At 44.0% G+C, this 21,440-nt stretch overlaps 1 protein-coding gene across 4 annotated transcripts; it reads left to right on the plus strand.

The window, feature by feature from the left end:
• The first annotated feature begins 223 nt into the window (after positions 1-223).
• Positions 224-20,809, plus strand: PHF1 (PHD finger protein 1). Of its 4 annotated transcripts, none has more exons than XM_073641998.1 (15): positions 224-439; positions 9,798-9,987; positions 11,251-11,345; positions 11,436-11,531; positions 11,608-11,708; positions 11,787-11,935; positions 12,096-12,191; positions 15,467-15,535; positions 15,916-16,039; positions 17,540-17,607; positions 17,751-17,891; positions 18,030-18,144; positions 18,223-18,320; positions 18,559-18,636; positions 20,170-20,809. In XM_073641998.1, the coding sequence occupies exons 2-15, from the start codon at positions 9,815-9,817 to the stop codon at positions 20,399-20,401; spliced, it is 1,635 nt and encodes a 544-aa protein (XP_073498099.1). In that variant the 5' UTR covers positions 224-439; positions 9,798-9,814; the 3' UTR covers positions 20,402-20,809. The 4 variants fall into 4 exon arrangements, with proteins under 4 accessions (XP_073498099.1, XP_073498101.1, XP_073498102.1 ...); XM_073642000.1 differs by having other exon boundaries at positions 225-439; positions 9,798-9,988; positions 11,261-11,345; XM_073642001.1 differs by having other exon boundaries at positions 225-439; positions 9,798-9,988; positions 11,264-11,345.
• The last annotated feature ends 631 nt before the right edge of the window (positions 20,810-21,440 follow it).

Raw genomic sequence — 21,440 nt, forward strand, 5'->3', positions numbered from 1 at the left:
GCTTGTTTTCCCGCCCAGATCCCCAAGAGACCCTCTATTTCTCTCACGGCTAATTGGCTGCTCTGTACCTCAGGGTTTTCCCGCTTTCTATCCACGCTCGTTGATTGGCTGTCGCAGAACGTGACTGACGTCTACTACACCCCGCCCTCTTCTATAGGAAAATTTTGCAGACACTGAGATCTGCCTATTCTTTTATCAAACGGTTCCGATTGGTTGGCTCCGGGGGTGGGTGTGGTGACGTCGCCGGGGTCGTTGACTGGCTCCTCCTGCCTTTAGGCTGCTGCGTCACTCGGGCCGAGGTGCGGCCCGAGGATAAGAAGGAGGAGGACGCGCTCCTGCCCGGACCCCCCCGGGAGAGGCGGGGGAGGAAGACACCGAGCCACTGTGAGGGGAAGAAGAAGAGGAGGAGCCGGGGGAGGAATCTGGAGGGGACCCCGGGGTGAGGGGAGCACCGTGTGAGAGGAATAGCAGAGGCCAATTACCAGGACAGGGGGGCGGGAGCTGGAGAGGCCGCGGGAGAATAATTACCTCAGAAGGACGGTCCTGGGCTAATGATCCGCCGCTAATCTCCGCTCGTGAATGAAGTCTAGGCGACCGTGAATGGGTTAAGTCCGGCGGGAGGACAGAAGTGACTGCAGTGCCGGCTGTGACAGGACGCTGCACTTTTCTGACAGGACAATATGCAAATGTAGGCAAATGAGGAGGCTATGCTAATTAGTGAGGCTGCTCGATCTGCAGGTAATGGACGGGGCTCACCGGATCCCTGCGGGGTCATGGAGCTGCAGTGTGATCCCTGCGGTACCGGAGGATGATAATACGTAGCGTTACCCTGTAAGGTATGGGGAGACCTATATTATTACCATATATGGTATGTAAGGAACCTATAGAATTACCATAAACGGGAGGGAACATATAGTATTGCTATATACGGCATGGAGGGAGCAAACAACATCCCCATATATGGCATGGAGAGGATCCATAGGATTACCATATACGGCAGGGAGGGAACCTATAGCATTGCCATATATGGTACGGAGGAGACCTATAGCATTACCACTTATGATATGGAGAGGACCTATAGAATTTATATATGGAGGTAACCCATATCACCATATATGGTATGGAGAAGACCTATAGAATTACCATAAACGAGAGGGAACATATAGCATTACAATATACAGTACGGAGGGAGCATATAGTATTACCATATACAGTATGGAGGGAGCATATAGTATTACCATATACAGTATGGAAGGAGCATATAGTATTACCATATACAGTATGGAGGCAGCATATATTACCATATACAGTATGGAAGGAGCATATAGTATTACCATATACAGTATGGAGGGAGCATATAGTATTACCATATACAGTATGGAGGGAGCATATAGTATTACCATATACAGTATGGAGGCAGCATATATTACCATATACAGTATGGAGGGAGCATATAGTATTACCATATACAGTATGGAGGGAGCATATAGTATTACCATATACAGTATGGAGGCAGCATATATTACCATATACAGTATGGAGGGAGCATATAGTATTACCATATACAGTATGGAAGGAGCATATAGTATTACCATATACAGTATGGAGGCAGCATATATTACCATATACAGTATGGAGGGATCATATAGTATTACCATATACAGTATGGAGGGAGCATATATTACCATATACAGTATGGAGGGAGCATATATTACCATATACAGTATGGAAGGAGCATATAGTATTACCATATACAGTATGGAGGCAGCATATATTACCATATACAGTATGGAGGGAGCATATAGTATTACCATATACAGTATGGAGGGAGCATATAGTATTACCATATACAGTATGGAGGCAGCATATATTACCATATACAGTATGGAAGGAGCATATAGTATTACCATATACAGTATGGAGGGAGCATATATTACCATATACAGTATGGAGGGAGCATATAGTATTACCATTTACAGTATGGAGGCAGCATATATTACCATATACAGTATGGAAGGAGCATATAGTATTACCATATACAGTATGGAGGCAGCATATATTACCATATACAGTATGGAAGGAGCATATAGTATTACCATATACAGTATGGAGGCAGCATATAGTATTACCATATACAGTATGGAAGGAGCATATAGTATTACCATATACAGTATGGAGGCAGCATATAGTATTACCATATACAGTATGGAAGGAGCATATAGTATTACCATATATGGGAGAGAATCAATAGTATTACAATACATGGTATGGAGAGAACGTATAGCATTACTATATAGGGAATAGAGATAATCTATAGTTTTACCATTTATGGAGGCAGCTTACAGCGCTGCCATATACAGTCTGGACAGAACCTATAGAAAAATAAAATCTGAAGTAGTAATATATAGAGTGACCATATGGTATTATCAATATACATGGTATGTAGAGAACATATATCATTACCATATACGCTAGAAAGAGCCAATAGTTTTACCACATACAGTATAGAGAGAACCCATGAAAAAGGATGTTATCATCGGCCTCCTCTGTGCGGCCCGGTGTCATCATGGAATCGTAATAAAGCTTCTCCTTTTCCATGGATCCTGACAGTCATTCTCGCGTGAGTCGTTCTGGCCCTGGGATCATGTTCATTTCTCTGTGCATCCTGGCACATCGTTGTCCATTATTTGTATAGTATTGCCATATATTGTACAGGAAGAAAGTAGAACGAACCTACTTATGTTATGGAGAGAATCTATACATTAACTGTGTATGGTAGGGAAAGGGCACTTATAGCATGACCATATACATAGGAAAGGGCACTTATAGCATGACCATATAATTTATCGAGAGGACCTATAACATTACCATGTTCATGAGTAAATCTGTGGCATTACTATGTACAGTACAGAGTGAGCCTATAGTGTTACCCTATAGGGTAAGGCATTGGATCCTTTAGGGGTGTAGGCGTTCTGCAAATATCGGTGGGACTCTGTGTAAATTACTTTCTGTGTGATTCTATGTGTTACCTCTTTTTCTTTTCCCGCGACTTAGAGAAATTGGCGGGAGGGGTACTTTTTGAGGCTTTTCTCTTGTCCTGTCTGGATCTGGTCATTTGAACCAAAGCTACGAGTTAATCCTTTGGATTGAAAGGATCCATGTTGGCGTGTGGTGAAGAGGGAGGTCACACTATTCAGTTTTTAGCTCAGTGGATTTTTCAGGAGATTGTAGAGTTTGCCAGTTTTGATATTGGCGTAGCCAAAGATGTATCATCCGTTCCACCAGGCCTGACATCTGATAAAAAGTTGGTCTGCCACATCTCTCCCAAAAATTTTATTAGACAGGAATATACAAGACCTATGACATTAATGATGGAAGTATGAGGGTTGTTTGGAAGAATAACGACTGGCAGAAAGATCCATTGTAAGATATTATAAGTAGTCTTCCTCATGACACCAGAAGCCTAATATTTGCTCAGTGACGCTCCTGTACTTTCTTCAGGGTGTAGCTCAACGGCTGCAATTTCCAATAACTTCCATGGACATTGATGTACGTTTACGGCTCCTCCACAACCCGGGGGACAACATTTAGCTGTGACCTATGACAGATGACCTATGACAGATGACCTATGACAGATGACCTAGGAGGATGAGTAGACTTAGCACAAGACTTGGACGGAGACAGAAGCCTGGGGAGTGACCAGGAGAAGCACGGCCTCCGCTATTCCTCTCTTTGCTGTATCACTGTTTTGTCGGCTCACACTCAATCTTATGATCATTGTGTCGTCTGTATGTTTGTCTGTCTGACATTTTTGCATAAAGCTTTTTCATACCGCCCCTTCAGACTCGGACCTGGTGAAATATTAAAGGTGCAATCCTTGTTACGCAGCTGTGCATCGATCCCGCTGTCCAGTAGGTCACACGTGGCCGTGGATTGTGGCTGATCTGTGCCCTGCGTGGCAGTTGACTCTGAATAAACGCTTGTGATTTGTGGTGTGCTCTGCGTTTCTCTGAAGGACAGGTTGCACCTTTAATACCGCTTCCCCCGATACGTGGCCAAGGATACATTCATCACTGCATGCGGCTCATTGCATCCTGCATTTATTCACAACATTTTGCTGCATTCAACCTTGGATTTTCTGAATTGTGAGAACTGTATAATCTATGTAATGGAATTAGTCAAATAATCTCGTTTGTGAGTCAGAGAAAGAGATCTATGGAAACAGGCAGAGAGTTTTCTGATATTCTTTGTGTATTATTTTATCAGGGTACGTCAGTGGAAAAATCTGCAATGAGCTACATGGATGTGGCTGTGGATTTCACCCTTTGTAATGGGTTAAATCAGCTGTAAAAAAAAAAAAAAAGTGCTGCATATGTAACATGCACACCGCAGGCCAATATCCACTGCCGATTATTTTTCACGGTGTGTTGGAAGAGTTAATGTCATTCACTTTGCTTGTACAATACACTACAAAATGTATTCTGATGGGATGGAAAATTCAGTCCGTATCAAACCCATTGTTGACGTCCCCTTGGGGTGAATTCAGATGCTGCAGAAGTGTTGCAGAAATTTCTGTGACTGTCCAATTCATCTCAATGGTGCTTGCAGAAATCCACTCACTGCATCTGAATCCAGCCCTGTCTAGATGAAAGGAACAGATCTTTTGTCTCAGAAAATCTTCCACACTGATGACTTATTATGGGGAGCCATATATTTAACTCCTAAAATACTGAATCCAATCAAAAAGTTTTCCTGCCTGATGGGATCTCATATATACATATATTTGGCACCGAATATAAGTAGCAATGAAAAGGCAGACACTGGTGGTATACTGTATGTAAGGATTTTCGTTCATGCAGCAATTGTAAAATCCACCCCAAAAGATGCGGATTTCGCTGCTGAAGTGTTGCAGGTTCACCACCGATCTCACCGTATGCATTACAAGGGGTGAAATCTGCAATGAAAATCTGGATCATAAATGGACAGGCTGCAGGTCTCAATTCACACTGAAGATTTTCTCTGCAGTGTCTGGATGAGATTTTGTAAAAGTGTTATATGTATTTGTCACACTTTTGGAAAAATTGCACTGGAAAATCAGCTGGGTTTTCTAACCATCTTACACCCCCCCACCCAAAAAAAGGACGTATCAACAGGATATAAAAGGCAACATGTGTCGTAAAACTACACAGAAAATGTTACAGTTTTTCCAAATGTTTTATGTGTTTATTTTTTTGCAAAAGTGGCATAAAAAACACATAAATAGACTGAACCGCCAACACAACCGATGTCCAGGGGGAGAGAAGAATCCGGACTGTTGGAATTTCAACAGCCGATCCTTCGAGAGATAAGCGACTGCTATACGCTCCCGAGCTTTGCTGCGTAAGGGGGAATCTGGACAGACAGCTGTTGGCCAAGTGATTGTCCATCCCCCAGCTATCTGATGTGCTTGGGGGCTTATGAGTGTGCTCTCTTGTAACGTGCTCTGCAGCTTTGTAAGCAGGACACGTTCCAACCTATGGATGTGAACAATAAATGGTACTACAAAGTATATCAAAAAGCCACATTGGCCTTCAAGCTCCAAAGCTAGAAAAACTACGAAACAACTAACTTAGAAGTTTATGTGATGGTTCTCAGCACCATTTCCATATATCAGTGCCTATGTCACTGTTCCTACAGGTTTATTAGGTTTTCCCAGGAACTTTCATGATAAATGATGGTGTATATTCCGTTAGGTACGAGAACAAGGTACCGAATTTTGGTATTGGTAAGGGTATAAGCAGTTGACCCCCAAAGTCCCAAGTCTGATGGGAAAATTAAATCCTGTTAATGGACCTTCTATGGGGCCACTCTAGAGTCCAGGTTTGTCCCTTCTTTGCTATTGTGTAGGGGGATCGTATGCCGGACTTATCTCCATGGAGCAGTGAGGAAAAGAGGTGGCTCCAGGGACGGAGAACAGGCATTAAAGGGAAACATAAATCAGACTTGGGTGGAAAGTCTAGTGTTTGCAAGATGATAGCAGACATTGGATACTTTGTGGATTTTACCAGTTGGATTATACCAGTTGGGGGTGTGCGCCAATGCACTTTGGCCCTGACCAATCCGTGCAGGCTGAGTTAGATCGTGTCAGGTACTCGCCTCTAACAAGCGGAACGGTGACAGTCAGTTGTCAATTTATTAATAAATATTTCGGCTGAATAATAGAGGAGCAGCACAATGCAGAACTGTAAGGAAACAGGCTCCAGAATTGTTGCTTTATAGAGAATAGAAGAATTTACTGACACGGACATGTCGGGAGCAGTCGCTGATCCTCTGTAAGGACAGGGCCATTATAATATCCTGCAAATATTGTGTTGTTTGGTTCATAGCACTAACAGAATATGGTGCATTTCTATGGAGTCCTCTGCATTTAAGAGAACCTGGCTCATATTTTGACGACCTTCTTTAAAGGGAGTCTACCACTCCCAAAACTTGATGTAAACCACTTACACAGTCCTATAGGGTGCTCAACCCGTTTAATAACTATAGATTTCCCTTCTAGGCTAGGGCTTCACTGCAGTTTGTCGCATTACACTGAAATCACAGTGCAATATCGCATGTAATGACTGCCTTTGGTGTCGCATTGCGATCTAACACTGATACTAAGTCGCATTTGTTTCCAAATGCAGGATTTTCTGTCGCAAGTCGCACATGACGCGTTGGCTACAGACTTAAGTGCAAGTCACAAACACTGCGACTTACATGCCATTTCTTACAGATTTGGCTGTTATGTGTAGTGAAATCGCAGCTCTAAAATAGTTGCGAGATAGAAACTCTCAGAAAAGTTGCACAGATGTTTTAAGTCCTACAACTTGCCTGAGAAATACAGCGTTTTTTTTGTTTGTTTTTTTTAATTTCCCCCTTGGAGTAGTGTTACTAATGTAAGGCCCCTGCACTTAGTCTTGTACTCACCAGTCTCCGTCTTCGTCTATTATCCATGCTGCTTCGGTCGTCTCCTGCATCTTGTAACTTGCCGGTTGGCTCCAGTGTTTGCTGGGTGAGCTCGAAGTCACTTCTCAATGTACGTGTGTGAGAGCCAGAACAAGGATCTCATACACCGAGAGCTCGTGACTGTTCCCTTTGACTTTCGGGCAGTCAGGAGCTGCGGTCACAAGATGGTGGAGCGGGCGCCGGGAATAGCAGAAGAAGGCTGCTGGTAAGTATATTACTAAGGACAGGGATAAGTGATATCCACTGCAACGCTGAAATAAAAAAAACAAAAACACCGGAGTGATGCTTTAGTTGTACGGAAGAAAGGTTTTTATAGCGTATGCAGACGTGGGCTCCTCGGTGCATCCTTGGCGTGGCCAGCTCCGGGCACCACTCTACTCACTCAGTCAGCGTGCTGCTCACGTCCTCTAGGCTTGATTGACAGCACTCTTGTGTTCAGATGAGTGCTGCCTGAGGCCACGACTCCACTATCAGTATTTGGTCAGTATTTTTTCTCAGGAGTGAGAGACAAAACCAGGAGTGAGTGATAAATGCAGAATTGGTGACTTGTTTCTATTATACTTTTTCTCTCATTGTTCCTCACCTGGTTTTGGCTCCCACTCCTGAGAAAAAACACTGACCAAATACTGATAGTGGGGCCGAGGCCTAACACATGGCTACTTCCAGATTGGGGGGTCAAAAAGTCGCTCTGACCACTGAGCGACCAACATTTATCTGCCTGGGAGTGTTTGACAAGAAGCCTGCGGACGGACAGTGGAGTATAAGGCACACGTGGACCAATACAAGGGTTTACTGACCTTTTATAGAAACTAAAAAATGCCTACAGAAGTGAATGTACTACCGGACGTTTCCGCTCCCTTGACTTTCGCCCCATTGGATGCTGGAGAAGTATTGGGATGTTACATACGTTTATAATATTTGACAGTAATTTCCAAATATTTTTATTGGCTTAATTGTGAAGTTATCAATAATGTTTAGACTATAGAGCACTGAGGAAAAAAGTCTACCCTAAAAAAAAATCCTTGCACCATATTATCACAGTGATAATGTGAAGTGGCAGCCACAGGACCTTCATATTAGTGACAGGCACGGACACCAATATACCCTTATATTAGTGACAGGCACGGACCCCAATGTACACTTATATTAGTGACAGGCACGGACCCCAATATACCGTTATATTAGGGTCAGGCACGAACCCCAATATACCCTTATATTAGTGACAGGCACGGACCCCAATGTACACTTATATTAGTGACAGGCATGGACCCCAATATACCGTTATATTAGTGACAGGCACGGACCCCAATATATCCTCATATTAGTGACAGGCACGGACCCCAATATACCGTTATATTAGTGACAGGCACGGACCCCAATATATCCTTATATTAATGACAGGCACGGACCCCAATATACCCTTATATTAGTGACAGGCACGGGCCCCCAATATACCCTTATATTAGTGACAGGCACGGACCCCAATATACCCTTATATTAGTGACAGGCACGGACCCCAATATACCCTTATATTAGTGACAGGCACGGACCCCAATATACCCTTATATTAGTGACAGGCACGGACCCCAATATACCCTTATATTAGTGACAGGCACGGACCCCAATATACCCTTATATTAGTGACAGGCACGGACCCCAATATACCCTTATATTACTGACAGGCACGGACCACAATATACCCTTCTATTAGTGACAGGCACGGACCCCAATATACCCTTATATTAGTGACAGACAATACACTACTGTAGCTACGGGGCCTTCAGTAATTATATAATTCCCTGGTGAGGTTTTGGACTCCGGTCGGTGGTTTTGATGCCAAGACGCCAGCAAATTCTGGTTATTCTCCCCTGTGCTATATTTTTCCCACCTGAGGTTCTTCTATTTGTTTTGCAAAAATAAAGAATGTAAGTGCAGCCAATAATAAGTACCGGAAATGTGGCCATGTGGCCTCTGTCAGCCATGAGGAAGGTACTGTGGCACAACTGCTGTATGTACGGCCACAAAAATGACTTGCACCAATCGGCCATAATATAAAACTACTGACGAGTAAAGTGAAATAACACTGGTGGCAATGGCGTCTGTCAGGCGTGGGAAATATTATCCAACAAATGGACAGTCTGTTCCTGACACTGATGTTTTGGAAGCAGGAAAAATGGAGAAGAGCAAAGATCTTGGTGACATAGATAAGGGCCAAATTGTGATGCTGAGCATCTGAAGAGTTGTAGGTCTTGCGGGTGGGTTCCCGGTATACTGTAGCTAGTTGGCAGGATTGTGAGTGCCCACGACTCATAGATGTCTGATTCATGGGGGATCACTTACAGGAATGAACCCACCCATAAAGATACAATGAGTTGTGGCTCGAATGTCAATGATCCAGTATATGTCAGATGGTTCATACAATTGATCCAATCATCATTGTGGCAGGCTAAATTGGCAGATCAGGAAAGTAAAAAATGTAAATAACCGTGAAATTATCAATGATGAAAAAAATCCAGACTATATTGTCACAGTGGCCTCTCAGCTGTTGTGTTCAGGTATAATTTTCAATTAGTAATCGCAGGAGATGGTCAGACTCGGCCATTTCGATCATCTTATGTACAGCTTCTACGACTCATCTGCTGACATCTTGGTACTGGGAGCCACAGGTTTCATGTCCAAACCTCAGTGGGTCGGAGCGGTTTTGGTGCTATCACTATCATGGTTGCAGATATCACATCCATATTTATGACATTTATTCTTTGTTTGTTATTTTCTTTACAGGATTTCTTTACGCGCCTTTGTAATTTCAGGTTCTTTTTAAAATGTGATGGAGGGGCGGGAGCCCTCGACCCGACCCAGCCGTACGACACCTGTCAGCCCGAGAGTGACTCCTGCGCTGGTGAAACGACCTCGCTTCCAGACCCTGGCGCGTTTTTGGGAGGGTCAGGATGTGCTAGCTCGCTGGACAGATGGACTCCTATATCTAGGCATCATCAAAAAGGTAAATTTTAATTTTAAGGAAGTTTTAGACTCACAATAATGTCTTACCTTACTTCTGGGATAGCTCAGTATTAGTGCAGAAGCTGCAGCTTGGTTGCCCTGATGTTTAAGCACGTACAGATTGTGATGGACGGCTCTTTGCCCGGGTCCTATGATGCTGCTAGTGATCACCGTGCACAGCTGTAAAAAGGAATTGCACTTTCAGAAAAGTTGACGAGACATAGAGACATGTTGGACGTTTTGATCGATGGGTGCGAAGGCCTCCACAATCACTAAAATGAAGAAGGCAGAAGCGATCTGGACTCTCTTACCTCCGAAACTGAAGGAGCAGACTTTGTGCTGACCCTGGAAGCTAGAGATCGGCTCAGTATAAAGCCTCAGAGAGCTCCCCGATCAAAACTTCTGACGTGTTTCTGTGTCACGTTAAGTTATTCGGATATGAAAAGACCTAATAAGCATACAATGTTTTTTTTTTGTTTGTTTGTTTTAATTCCCCGCCTCTGCATGCAATTTCCATTTTTCTGTTTGCATTTTTCCCTCCCATTCCAAGAGCCGTAGCTTTTTTAATTTTTTGTCGACTTGGCCGTACGAGGGCTTGTGTTTATTGTGGAACGAGTTGTAGTTCTGATTGATACCATTCACTTTACCTTATAATGGACTAAAAAACGGGGAAAACATTTAAATTATGGCGTAAAAATATTTCAGCCTCCAGTCTCAGTAGAAAGTTTATCATTAGATGGAGGAGCTGCAGCTGGAGGGCGGAGCAGGACACCGGTGCTGGACTCATACTACAGCTCTGTCAGAGCACAAATAGGTGGCCATCAGAAGAGTTTTACATTTTCAGAAAAAAAAAAAAAATAGGCAATGAGAGGAAAGGTGCTAAAATAATAAAAGATGCAGCAGTTTCCTCCACCTATCCTGCTCTGCAGCACTGGTGCACCCGCTGTTGTATGCTCACTTGGCTGCAGCGATGGCGTGCCGTCTACACGGAGCACAGCCAATCACTGGTCTTGTGCCATACATCACTGAGGCCAGTGATTGACTGCAGTGGTCACGTGTAGGCTGCGCATCATCGCTGCAGCCAAGTAAGCATAGAACGGCGGGTGCTGCCGAGCTGGAATGGCGGATGTATCATTTTACGATAACAGAAAGTGCCCGTGAGGGGTAAAACCTGTCAATGTGGATGAGCACCAGCCTAAATCTATGAATATACTTCCTGGACTGTCTTCCATATACTCTATCGTTCCTGCCGTTCTCTTCTCTGGTTCATGAGCAGGTGGACAGCTCGCAGGAGACGTGCTTAGTTCGCTTTGAAGATAATTCCCAGTTCTCCGTGCTCTGGAAGGACATCTTCCCCCGTAAGAATCTAATCAATTTCCTCCTGAATGATTGATGAGCGATTGCGGTGTATCCTGGCAGCCGGGGTAACCTGCTCTTCACTCCCTCAGCTGCTGTGCCCGGAAAGGAGCAGCTGTGCTGTGTGTGCAACTCGCAGACGTGCACCCCCGACAACAGGCTGGTGCATTGTGGGAAGTGTAAGCACGGTACGTGAGGCCACGGCGTTCGCCACATACACTTACACTGCTGTGACGCCCGTACTGAGCTCTGCTTGTCTCGCAGCTTATCACCAGGAATGTCACGTGCCCAGCGTGCTGTGCGATACAGATAGTGCAGGGAGCTCCTGGATGTGCAGACAATGCGTCTTCGCAGTGGCGACCAAGGTACGTGCCATCCTGTTCATTCCTGTCTTTCTCACTATGAGATGCCCATTATAGCTCCTTCGTCTGACGTTCTTGCAGAGAGGTGGCGCGCTCAAGAAGGGCCCCTTCGCACGCTCTATGCTGCAGATGAAGCTGTCTTTGCCCTATCAGCTGAAGTCTTTAGAGTGGGATCCACTGCACCTAACCAATAAGCAGCAGTGTTACTGCTACTGCGGGGGGCCTGGAGAGTAAGTATGGCGTAAGTAAAAATGATGGGGGGCGGTATCCAAAGGGATAGGGCGGGCAGCTGGAGTGGGTGGGTACAGCAGCGTAAGTATAAAACGTGTACACGGGGCGGTGTCATCGGCGGGTACAGCAATATATACACATGGGTCTCTGTCCCCACAGATGGAACATGAAGATGCTGCAGTGCTGCCGCTGTCTGCAGTGGTTTCATGAAGCTTGTACACAGTGTCTGAGCAAACCTCTGTTATATGGAGACAGGTGAGTATGGAAAGGACGGCACAAACGAGCAATCCTACACTTGTTTTACCTAGAAATAATCAGCTCGTCAGTCGCTTATTTGTCACCCTCTATGTCAGGATAGCCCAACTCTTGTGGTATTTGGAGAACTGGGGTAAAAAAATAAAAACCTCCTTTCTCGAGAAACCACTACCAATAAAAAACAAACGGGTAGCACACAAGTACTGGTGTTATATTTAATTCAGACCCTAAACTGCCACATCATATCATTCTGTACATTCAGGCCCTGGACCCCCAAATTCATATCCCAGGGCAGACGCCTAACTTAATTCACTCCCCTAAGCCAGACTTCTAAATGAATTCACACGTCTAAATAAATTCAGACCCCTAAATTAATCGGACCCCTAAATCAATCCCCAAATCACAGGTACAGTTGTGCTCAAAAGTTTACATACCTCGGCAGAATTTTTCCTTTCTTGGCCTTGTTTCAGAGAATATGAATGATAACAAAAAAAAATTTTCTCCACTCATGGTTATTGGTTGGGTGAAGCCATCTATTGTCAAACTACTGTGTTTTCTCTTTTTAAATCTTAATGACAACCAAAAACATCCAAATAACCCTGATCAAAAGTTCACATACCCCAGTTCTTAATAACGTGTATTGTCCCCTCTAACATCAATGACAGCTTGAAGTCTATTGTGGTAGTTGTGGATGAGGTTCTTTATTTTCTCAGATGGTAAAGCTGCCCATTCTTCTTGGCAAAAAGCCTCCAGTTCCTGTAAATTCCTGGGCTGTCTAGCATGAACTGCACGCTTGAGATCTCCCCAGAGCGGCTCAATGATATTGAGGTCAGGAGACTGAGATGGCCACTCCAGATCCTTCACTTTGTTCTACTGTAGCCAATGACAGGTCGATATGGTCTTGTGTTTTGGATCGTTGGAATGTCCAAGTATGTCCCATGCGCAGCTTCTGGGCTGATGAGTGCAAATTTGCCTCCAGTATTTGCTGATAACGAGCTGCATTAATCTTTCCTTCAACTTTTACCAAGTTTCCTGTGCCTTTGTAGCTCACACATCCCCAAAACATCAGCAGTCCACCTGCATGCTTTACTGTAGGAATGGTGTTCCTTTCATCATAGGCCTTGTTGACCTCTCTCCAAATGTAACGTTTACGGCTGTGGCCAAAAAGTTAAATTTTGGTCTCATGACTCCAAATTACACTGCACCTGAAGTTTTGAGGCTTGTCTCTGTGATGTTTGGCGTATTGTAGGTGAAATACTTTGAAGCATTTGCGCAGTAATGGCTTTCTTCTGGCGACTCAACCATGCAGCCCATTTTTCTTCAAGTGCCTCCTTATTGTGCATCTTGAAACAGCCACACCGCTAGTTTTCAGAGAGTCCTGAATTTCAGCTGATGTTATTTGTGGGTTTTTCTTTGCACCCCGAACAATTTTCCTGACAGTTGTGGCCGAAATTCTTGTTGGTCTACCTGACCGTGGTTTGGTTTTTACAGAGCCCCTGATTTAAAATTTGTTAATCACAGTTTGAACGCTGCTGACTGGCATTATCAGTTCCTTGGATATTTTTTTGTATCTCTTTCCTGTGTTATACAGTTCAACTACCTTTTCCTGTAGATCCGTTGACAATTCTTTTGCTTTCCCCATGACTTACAATCCAGAAACGTCCAGGAAAGATGGTGGTCAGCAGCACTCACTGCAAGGGACGCACGTCCATAATCCTCAAGGAACCCACTCGAGGAAATATCAGCATACATAAGTAAAAGACAGCGTCCATGCCAAGGTGTTCAATTGCAAAAGAAGTGTTTATTCCGCCATCCCAAATGACGGAATAAACAACTCTTTTGCAATTAAACACCCTGGCATGGACGCTGTCTTTTACTTTTGTATCACAATCCAGAAACATCAGTGGCTAGATGAAATATGCAATAGTCTGTCTGGATCCCAGAAACTCACTCAGCTTTTATGCACACACACTGATTACAAGCAAACAGGTCACAGGTGAGGATGTTACCTTTATTAGCCATACAAACCCATTTGTGGAAAATTCTGTGCATGTCATCAGGCCAAAATCACCAGGGTATGTGAACTTTTGATCAGGGTCATTTGGATGTTTTTGGTTGTCATTAAGATTTAAAAAGAGAAAACACAGTAGTTTGACAATAAATGGCTTCACCCAACCAATAACCATGAGTGGAGAAAAAGTTTTTTTGTTATCATTCATATTCTCTGAAACAAGGCCAAGAAAGGAAAAATTCTGAAGGGGTATGTAAACTTTTGAGCACAACTGTATTTACCTCTCCTCGTTCCCATCTTCTCTTCAGGGCTTGAATGTAGGTTCAGACATCTCTCAGCTTTGGGACATCTGGATGCCAGGTATCCGTGTCTGGAATCATTCATCGCTGTGCTGAACCCTTTTGGGGGTCTTATTGACTCCCAGTTGGGCATTTCTGCTGTATACACATTTATGGGGGATTCAGGGAGTGCAGCTGTTGATCTGTACGATCTGTCACCGGCGGCTCCTGTATCCCTGCATTATCAGACTGCTGGGGGGCAGGAATATTTAGGCTATGTGCCCATGATCCAGACATAGCAGCATTTTGGACGCAGTGTATTTTTGCTGCGTCCAAAACGCTGTGTTCTATTGAACGCCCGGAAATCCGCATGTGTTCACTGAACCATGTGGATTTACCGCATTCAATACATTCTAGTGGTCAAATTTATCTTGTGGAGACTAGCGACTCGGCAAGAGAAATTGACATGCTGCGGTCCCGAAGATTCGCCACATGTCAGTGTCCGCAGGTGATCCACAGCCTCAGATGCACTCATAGTGGACATGGGATTCCTAGAAATACCATCCATTATGCTGTAACATCTGGACGCTGCATAAACACGCAGCGTCAAACCAGCAGCATTTCCTGATCGTGGGCACATACCCTTAGCTTTCTACGGTTGGCAGATTTATAATACAGCACGTTTCATATTGTCTCACACATTGGGAATAGTTCTCATGATGACGCTATGACTATAGAAATGAAAAATTGAGGTCGATAGATGAGAGATTATAGACTTTGGACTATGACCAGCTTCCAAATGATTGGTCTCCAACCCTTCCAGAAGTTGTGCGGATCCACAGTCCGGAGCCCACAACTCTAAATAATGAAAATGTCTTGTTAGATGCTGATTTCTACCTTTTATATCAGTGAAATGATGAAGGGCTGTGGGGGTAGGGGGATGTGATGTGAGTGACTATGGAATATTTCACTTTTCTGTTTGTCAGGTTTTATGTTTTTGAGTGCTCGGTCTGTACGAGAGGTCCAGAAAACGCCTGGAGACTTCCTCTGGGATGGTGAGTGTTGCGGGTCGTATTGATCACGACATTAATCACACATGTAATAATAATACACTCAGAATTCTGTACAATCTCTGTCCTGGATTCGGAATGAAAGGTCATTGCCATCTATTATTCCCTGTTATCATCCATTAGGAAGAAGTTGATTGCACTATATTCATTTATTCCCTCTCCCCATAATCACTACGTTATATCACATGCTTCCGGTGCTGACCGTCTCCAGAAATATAGAAATATTTAATGTCATATTAATATTTTTTGCTGCTAATTTATTAGTTTTATTTTTAGAGACCTTTTAGTGACTTTGTACCTTTCCCACTTTCATGGTAAGAAATAAGGTAAGGTGATGTTTATATCTATCTATGTGTCTCCGGCAGGGTGGATGTGTCGCACCTCGTCCTCTATCACCTCAGTATTTGCTGTAAGAAGAAATATTTTGATTTTGAGCGGGAAATCTTGTCTTTTGTGAATGAGAACTGGGAGAGTCTGCTACTGGGAGAAGTAAGTTATGGAAGGTCCTATTGTATGTCCTGGACATCATGCGGGACCTAACGTAGCCTTCATGTTTCTGGAGGAGTCTGGAGGAACCGTATGAAGGTGCAGCCTCCTCTTCCTCAGCCTCCCAGACTTTCTATACCATTTTTGTATTATGTAAAGACGCCGCCTGTTTATATTCACAAGGGCGATAATATAGGTGAGTCATAGAATGGTAGAGTTGGAGGGTTCCTCCTGGGTCATCTGGTCCAACCCCCTGCTCAAAGCAGGATTCACTAAATCATCTCAGACAGATGTCTGTCCAGCCTCTGTTTGAAGACGTCCATTGAAGGGGAACTCACCACCTCTCGTGGCAGCCTGTTCCACTCATTGATCACCCTAACTGTCAAAAGTTTTTTTCTAATATCTAATCTGTCTCCTCCCATTTAGTTTCATCCCATTGCTTCTTGTCTTTCCTTGTGCAAATGAGCATAAAGATGATCCTTCTACAATGTGACAGCCCTTGACATATTTGTAGACAGCTATTAAGTCTCCTCTCAGTCTTCTTTTTTGCAAGCTAAACATTCCCAAATCCTGCAACCGTTCCTCATAGGACATGGTTTGCAGACCAGTCACCATTCTGGTCGATCTTCACTGAACTTGCTCCAGTTTGTCGATGTCTTTTTTGAAATGTGGTGCCCAAAACTGGACGCAGTATTTCCAGATGAGGTCTGACCAAAGAGGAGTAAAGTGCGATAATGACTTCACGTGATCTAGACTGTATGCTTCTGTTAATACATCCCAGAATTGTATTTGCCTTTTTTGCTGCTGCATCACACTGTTGACTCATGTTCAGTCTATGATCTATTAGTATACCTAAGTCTTTTTTACATGTGCTGTTGCTTAGCTCTATTCCTCCCATTCTGTATATGCTTTTTTCATTTTTATTGCCCAGATGTAGTACTTTGCATTTTTCCCTGTTAAAAACCATTCTGTTGGTTGCTGCCCACTGCTCCAGTTTATTTAGGTCTTTGTGAATCCTCTCTCTCTCTTCTCTAGAGTCCCTCGCTTGAGATCTCCTTCTACCACCCAGATCAGAATCAAGCTGTCCCCTTACTACATGGACGGCCATTCATCTGAATGCCTCCATACAGTAGTACATTGCTGCAGGGGTAATCCCTCGTTGGCTGTGTCTTCTCTTTATGCCAGGGATCTCGGCGAATATCATCTGATCGCTCCGAGGGCCACAATCTGGAAGGGGTTGTCTCTGATAAAAAAAATGCAACTTTTCTACATTGACAGACTGCACCGTATCTGTATGAGGGACACCTGCATTCGATTTCCCAAAATAGTAGAAATTCACTTTTATTAAAAATTTATAAATCTGATTTTCTTGTGTCTGTGATGATTTTTTTTTTAGTTTTTTTATGATATTATGCCTCATAGTGAAGTAAGCTGCTGTAAATGGCAATTTCTTTATTAGTGACCTGTGCACAGTGCAGATATCTGACCATGCGTGATCTTCAGCTTACAGATACCCCTCGCTCGGACAGGTACTCCCATCTGCTTCACGCCTTGACAGCTGAGAAAGACAGGTAAGGAGCTGCTGTTTGGAGTCGATGTGACTGCCCCGGCCGATGGCGGTGTGACGATATTTGATAAGTGATGACTGATAACTGCCAGGGATTTTTTATGTAATGGGCTTTGCCGTTAGATAATGTTTCCTTCCTGACTGCAGATTTATCTCTGGGAAGGAGATTAAGAAGAAGAAGTGTCTTTTTGGGCTGCAGAGTCGCGTCCCCCCTCCCGCCCCACAGACGACGGTGACAGAGCTGAGGCTACAGGAGGCAGACGTGAGGGGCTCCACTCCTTGTGTAAGGTGAGGGACCCCGACCTGCCGGGTGATCCGGTGCTCCTTGTAATACTCCTATGAAACATTACTGTGTGTATATATATCATGCTGCATTCCGTGTCTTCCTTCACCTCCGCAGCGAGCGGATATAAAGATCTCTTGCAGTTCCCTTTTAGGGAGGATGGGGGTCCTGACAAGTCCCCCACACAAAACAAAAACACCAAACATAGAAAAACGGACTCGGAAGGAGAGGCAGAAGCTGCAGAGAGCTCTTACCCAGGTAATTTGGAGGGGTGAGAAGTGCTCGGCCGGTGGGAGATGCGCTGTGAGACCTACATGACATCTGTCCTTGTTGTAGGATGTGGTACAAAACCCTTTTAGCTGTAACCAGGAGTACCTGGGATATCGCAGTAGCGCCTACAACTTCCGCCGTACTGGAGCGCGCTGCCTGCAGAGGTAAGGGGGAACTCAATAAATAACACTAAAATACGCTGCCTGCTTAAAGGGATTGTCCATCCGGTAAATTTTTTTTTTTTAAAAATGGGTCAGAGTGACTTGGAAAACTAAAAAAAAGTCGTCCTGATCTACTACCATTTCCCGGACCTTTCCCTGTCTCTTTACCATTGAAACATCCATTAATTGTAACACCGTGGGCAGACATTGCTCCCATCTAATGATCTTCTTCTTATTCCAGCCCTCCAATTAGGATGTTCGCCTCTTTCCATCCGTCAGCAAACACTTCTGGGACTGTGGCTGCTTCCCTCCAGTCCAGGTGCGTATGCTCAGTTTCCAGTGACAGGGAGTTGATGGCTGGACCTGTAGGATTTGACGTGTGACATTTAAAGGGAGTTTCCACAATTTTTTTTTTTAAAGTTACCAGAGAATAGTGATACAAAAAAAGGAAAGAAAGAAGCCACTCGCCCCTGGAATGTGATCTGTTTCCATCAGACCAGAAGTGATGACACCCGACCACTCGTCACCGGACCCTATAGACATTCAGTGGCCTCAGCGGACAGGTCACTGGTGGTCACTTCTGGTCTGGCGGAGACCATCAGAGCTCCAAGTAAATATGGTTGGTTTCTTTCATTTATAAGGATCCCAATTTGGAAACTTTAAAAAACTGATCCTCACCAATTAAACATGACCTGCATGAAGAATTTTAGTATCTAAAATCAGCAATTTCTTGACCCAAGTTCCCTATGACGAGGCGCTCTCCAGTGAAATCTGAATTTTCTCTCCGGTAACCTTCAAAATAATCAGGGGGAGAGATTTACTAAGCAAAGGTTACCAAAAACTGTCTTGAATAGTTCCATAATCTGGAGAACAGGCTGCGCACATGGATTGTTATATGTGGAATACACTTCGCATCTCACCGGATAGAAAAGGGGATTTGACGATGGAAAGTCGGAAAATGCACCAGATGTATTTCTGGCATCCAAGACGTCCAAGAGGTGTAAAAAGTGTAAAATAGTCGGATATGCCAAATTTATTACACAGCATGCGCCCCTTTGATAAATTTGATGCAAATTGTGCAGTCTAAAATTAGGACAATATGAATAAATCTCTTCGGCATTATAGGCTAATTCTCAGGTGATTGCTATAGGCCCTGACTCTTTATCTGTGAAATTCGATGTTTAATCCCTGTGTAGGGTTTCACTCTCTGTGGTAGGCATTAGGCCTTAGGTAGTGTTCACACAGCCAATGCAGTTTTGGTCCAAACATGTGTAATTTTTATTGCTTTCCAAAGGTTGCACAGCACCAAAACAAACTTATGAACATAAATCTCGGCCTTGCCCAGGCGCTAACTGAACAGACCAGACCCTGCGCTGAGCTAGCCCCAGCTCAGTCAGACAAAGCAGCTATTGTCCATAGCAACCACTGATACTTGAGGTTCTCTGCACACTGCTTGTGCAGTCTCTTCTCAGAGAGGGATTTCTGGTCTGTCTCTCTCTTTAACTCCAAGACACATCCAGTTTGGTCAGCCTCACCAGCTGACTGACTCAGATGAACACCCAGCCTGTTTATATGCAGAGCTAGCCAGGTGCACTAATCAGAGCCTGCAGAGCTAGGATTTAACCCTAGCCTACTTGGCACTGCTACACCAGTTACTGCTGATGTTGGCTGTAGACGTGAGACCCCTGGAGGAACCTTGTGTCTGTTGGCAGCATTAGGATGGGTTCATGTTTTTTTTTACAGATTCTTTATTGACTTGTATACATCCTAACGATAAGGCAGGTTCTTTACAGAAGACTGAAGATGCCGTCGTGGATGAGACTCTCACCTTTCTCCGTCTTCTGTATTTCAGTGAGGTGTCTCCTGCAGTCTCAGAAGTGTCTCCGCTTCTCCCCGAGGTGGTGGAGCCACCTATCCCTGTTCCAGAGCCATCCTCCCCTCCCGCACCTCCATCCTCATCCTCCTCCGATGGCTGCGAGTGGTCCGGGTCACCAGAGCAGGGCACTAAGGTGCTCGCCCGGAGGGTCACTGCTGAGGGGGCTATTGAATATTTAGTGGAAAGGGAAGAAGGGGAAATCTTCTGATTCATGGAAATGCAAACAGATCACGCGCTCGACACCACCATGTGCTACCTGCGAGGATCCCACGATCTTGGCTTATTGTACATACAGTTCTCAAAGGCTGATCCTGGACTTTCTGTACACGCGTGTACATAGCGCTGCTTGTGATTCTCGTCGTGTCACGTGTTTATACCGCGTCAGCTCGCCGAGGCTGCATCACATCACACATGGACAGATTGATGATTGATGATGAAGGAAATCTGAGCTTTTTATTTTGTATTTCATAATTTACTATGTGGAATTGAAGGTCCAATGTTCTGTCCGTTCTAGGCTCTGGTTTAAGATGGTGTCTGTTTGGTTCTTGTCTATTAGACTCTTCATGGAAAACCACATACATGTCTGTCTGGGATTATTAAAAAAGAGACACAAGTTTTTTTTCTCTGTTATAATCTATATTGCCGGTTGCACCATTCACAGGTTATATGTATTTTTACATAGTTGAAAAAATACTGAAATTCGTCAGGTCCAACGTATAACCTTAACGTTTTCATCCAAAGGAAGGTAGAAACCCCATGAGGCGGATGCTAAAGTTTTTCCTCCTGCCAGTCAGACTACTTCCCTGAACCAATGCCCCATCGCAGAGTCCAGTAATCATAACCTGCAACATTATATTTATCAAGAAAAGCATCCAGGCCCTTATAGAAGTGTTCAATGAAGCGACTATCCCAAAACTGTGTCCCTCAGAATGACATAGTCTTACTGCTCTTACAGTAAATAATCCATAGTCTTAGTGCTTGTGCAGTAAAAGGATCATTGTCTCACTTCTTACAGTAAAGAATCCATAGTCTCACTGCTTGTACAGTAAAGAATCCATAGTCTCACTTCTCTTACAGTAAAGAATCCATAGTCTCACTGCTTGTACAGTAAAGAATCCATAGTCTCACTGCTTGTACAGTAAACAATTCATAGTCTCACTGCTTGTACAGTAAACAATCCATAGTCTCACTGCTTGTACAGTAAACAATTCATAGTCTCACTGCTTGTACAGTAAAGAATCCATAGT

Source organism: Phyllobates terribilis, unplaced genomic scaffold, assembly GCF_046119375.1.
Source record: "Phyllobates terribilis strain yellow unplaced genomic scaffold, ASM4611937v1 Scaffold_7__3_contigs__length_470593459, whole genome shotgun sequence".
NCBI classification, from domain to species: domain Eukaryota; kingdom Metazoa; phylum Chordata; class Amphibia; order Anura; family Dendrobatidae; genus Phyllobates; species Phyllobates terribilis.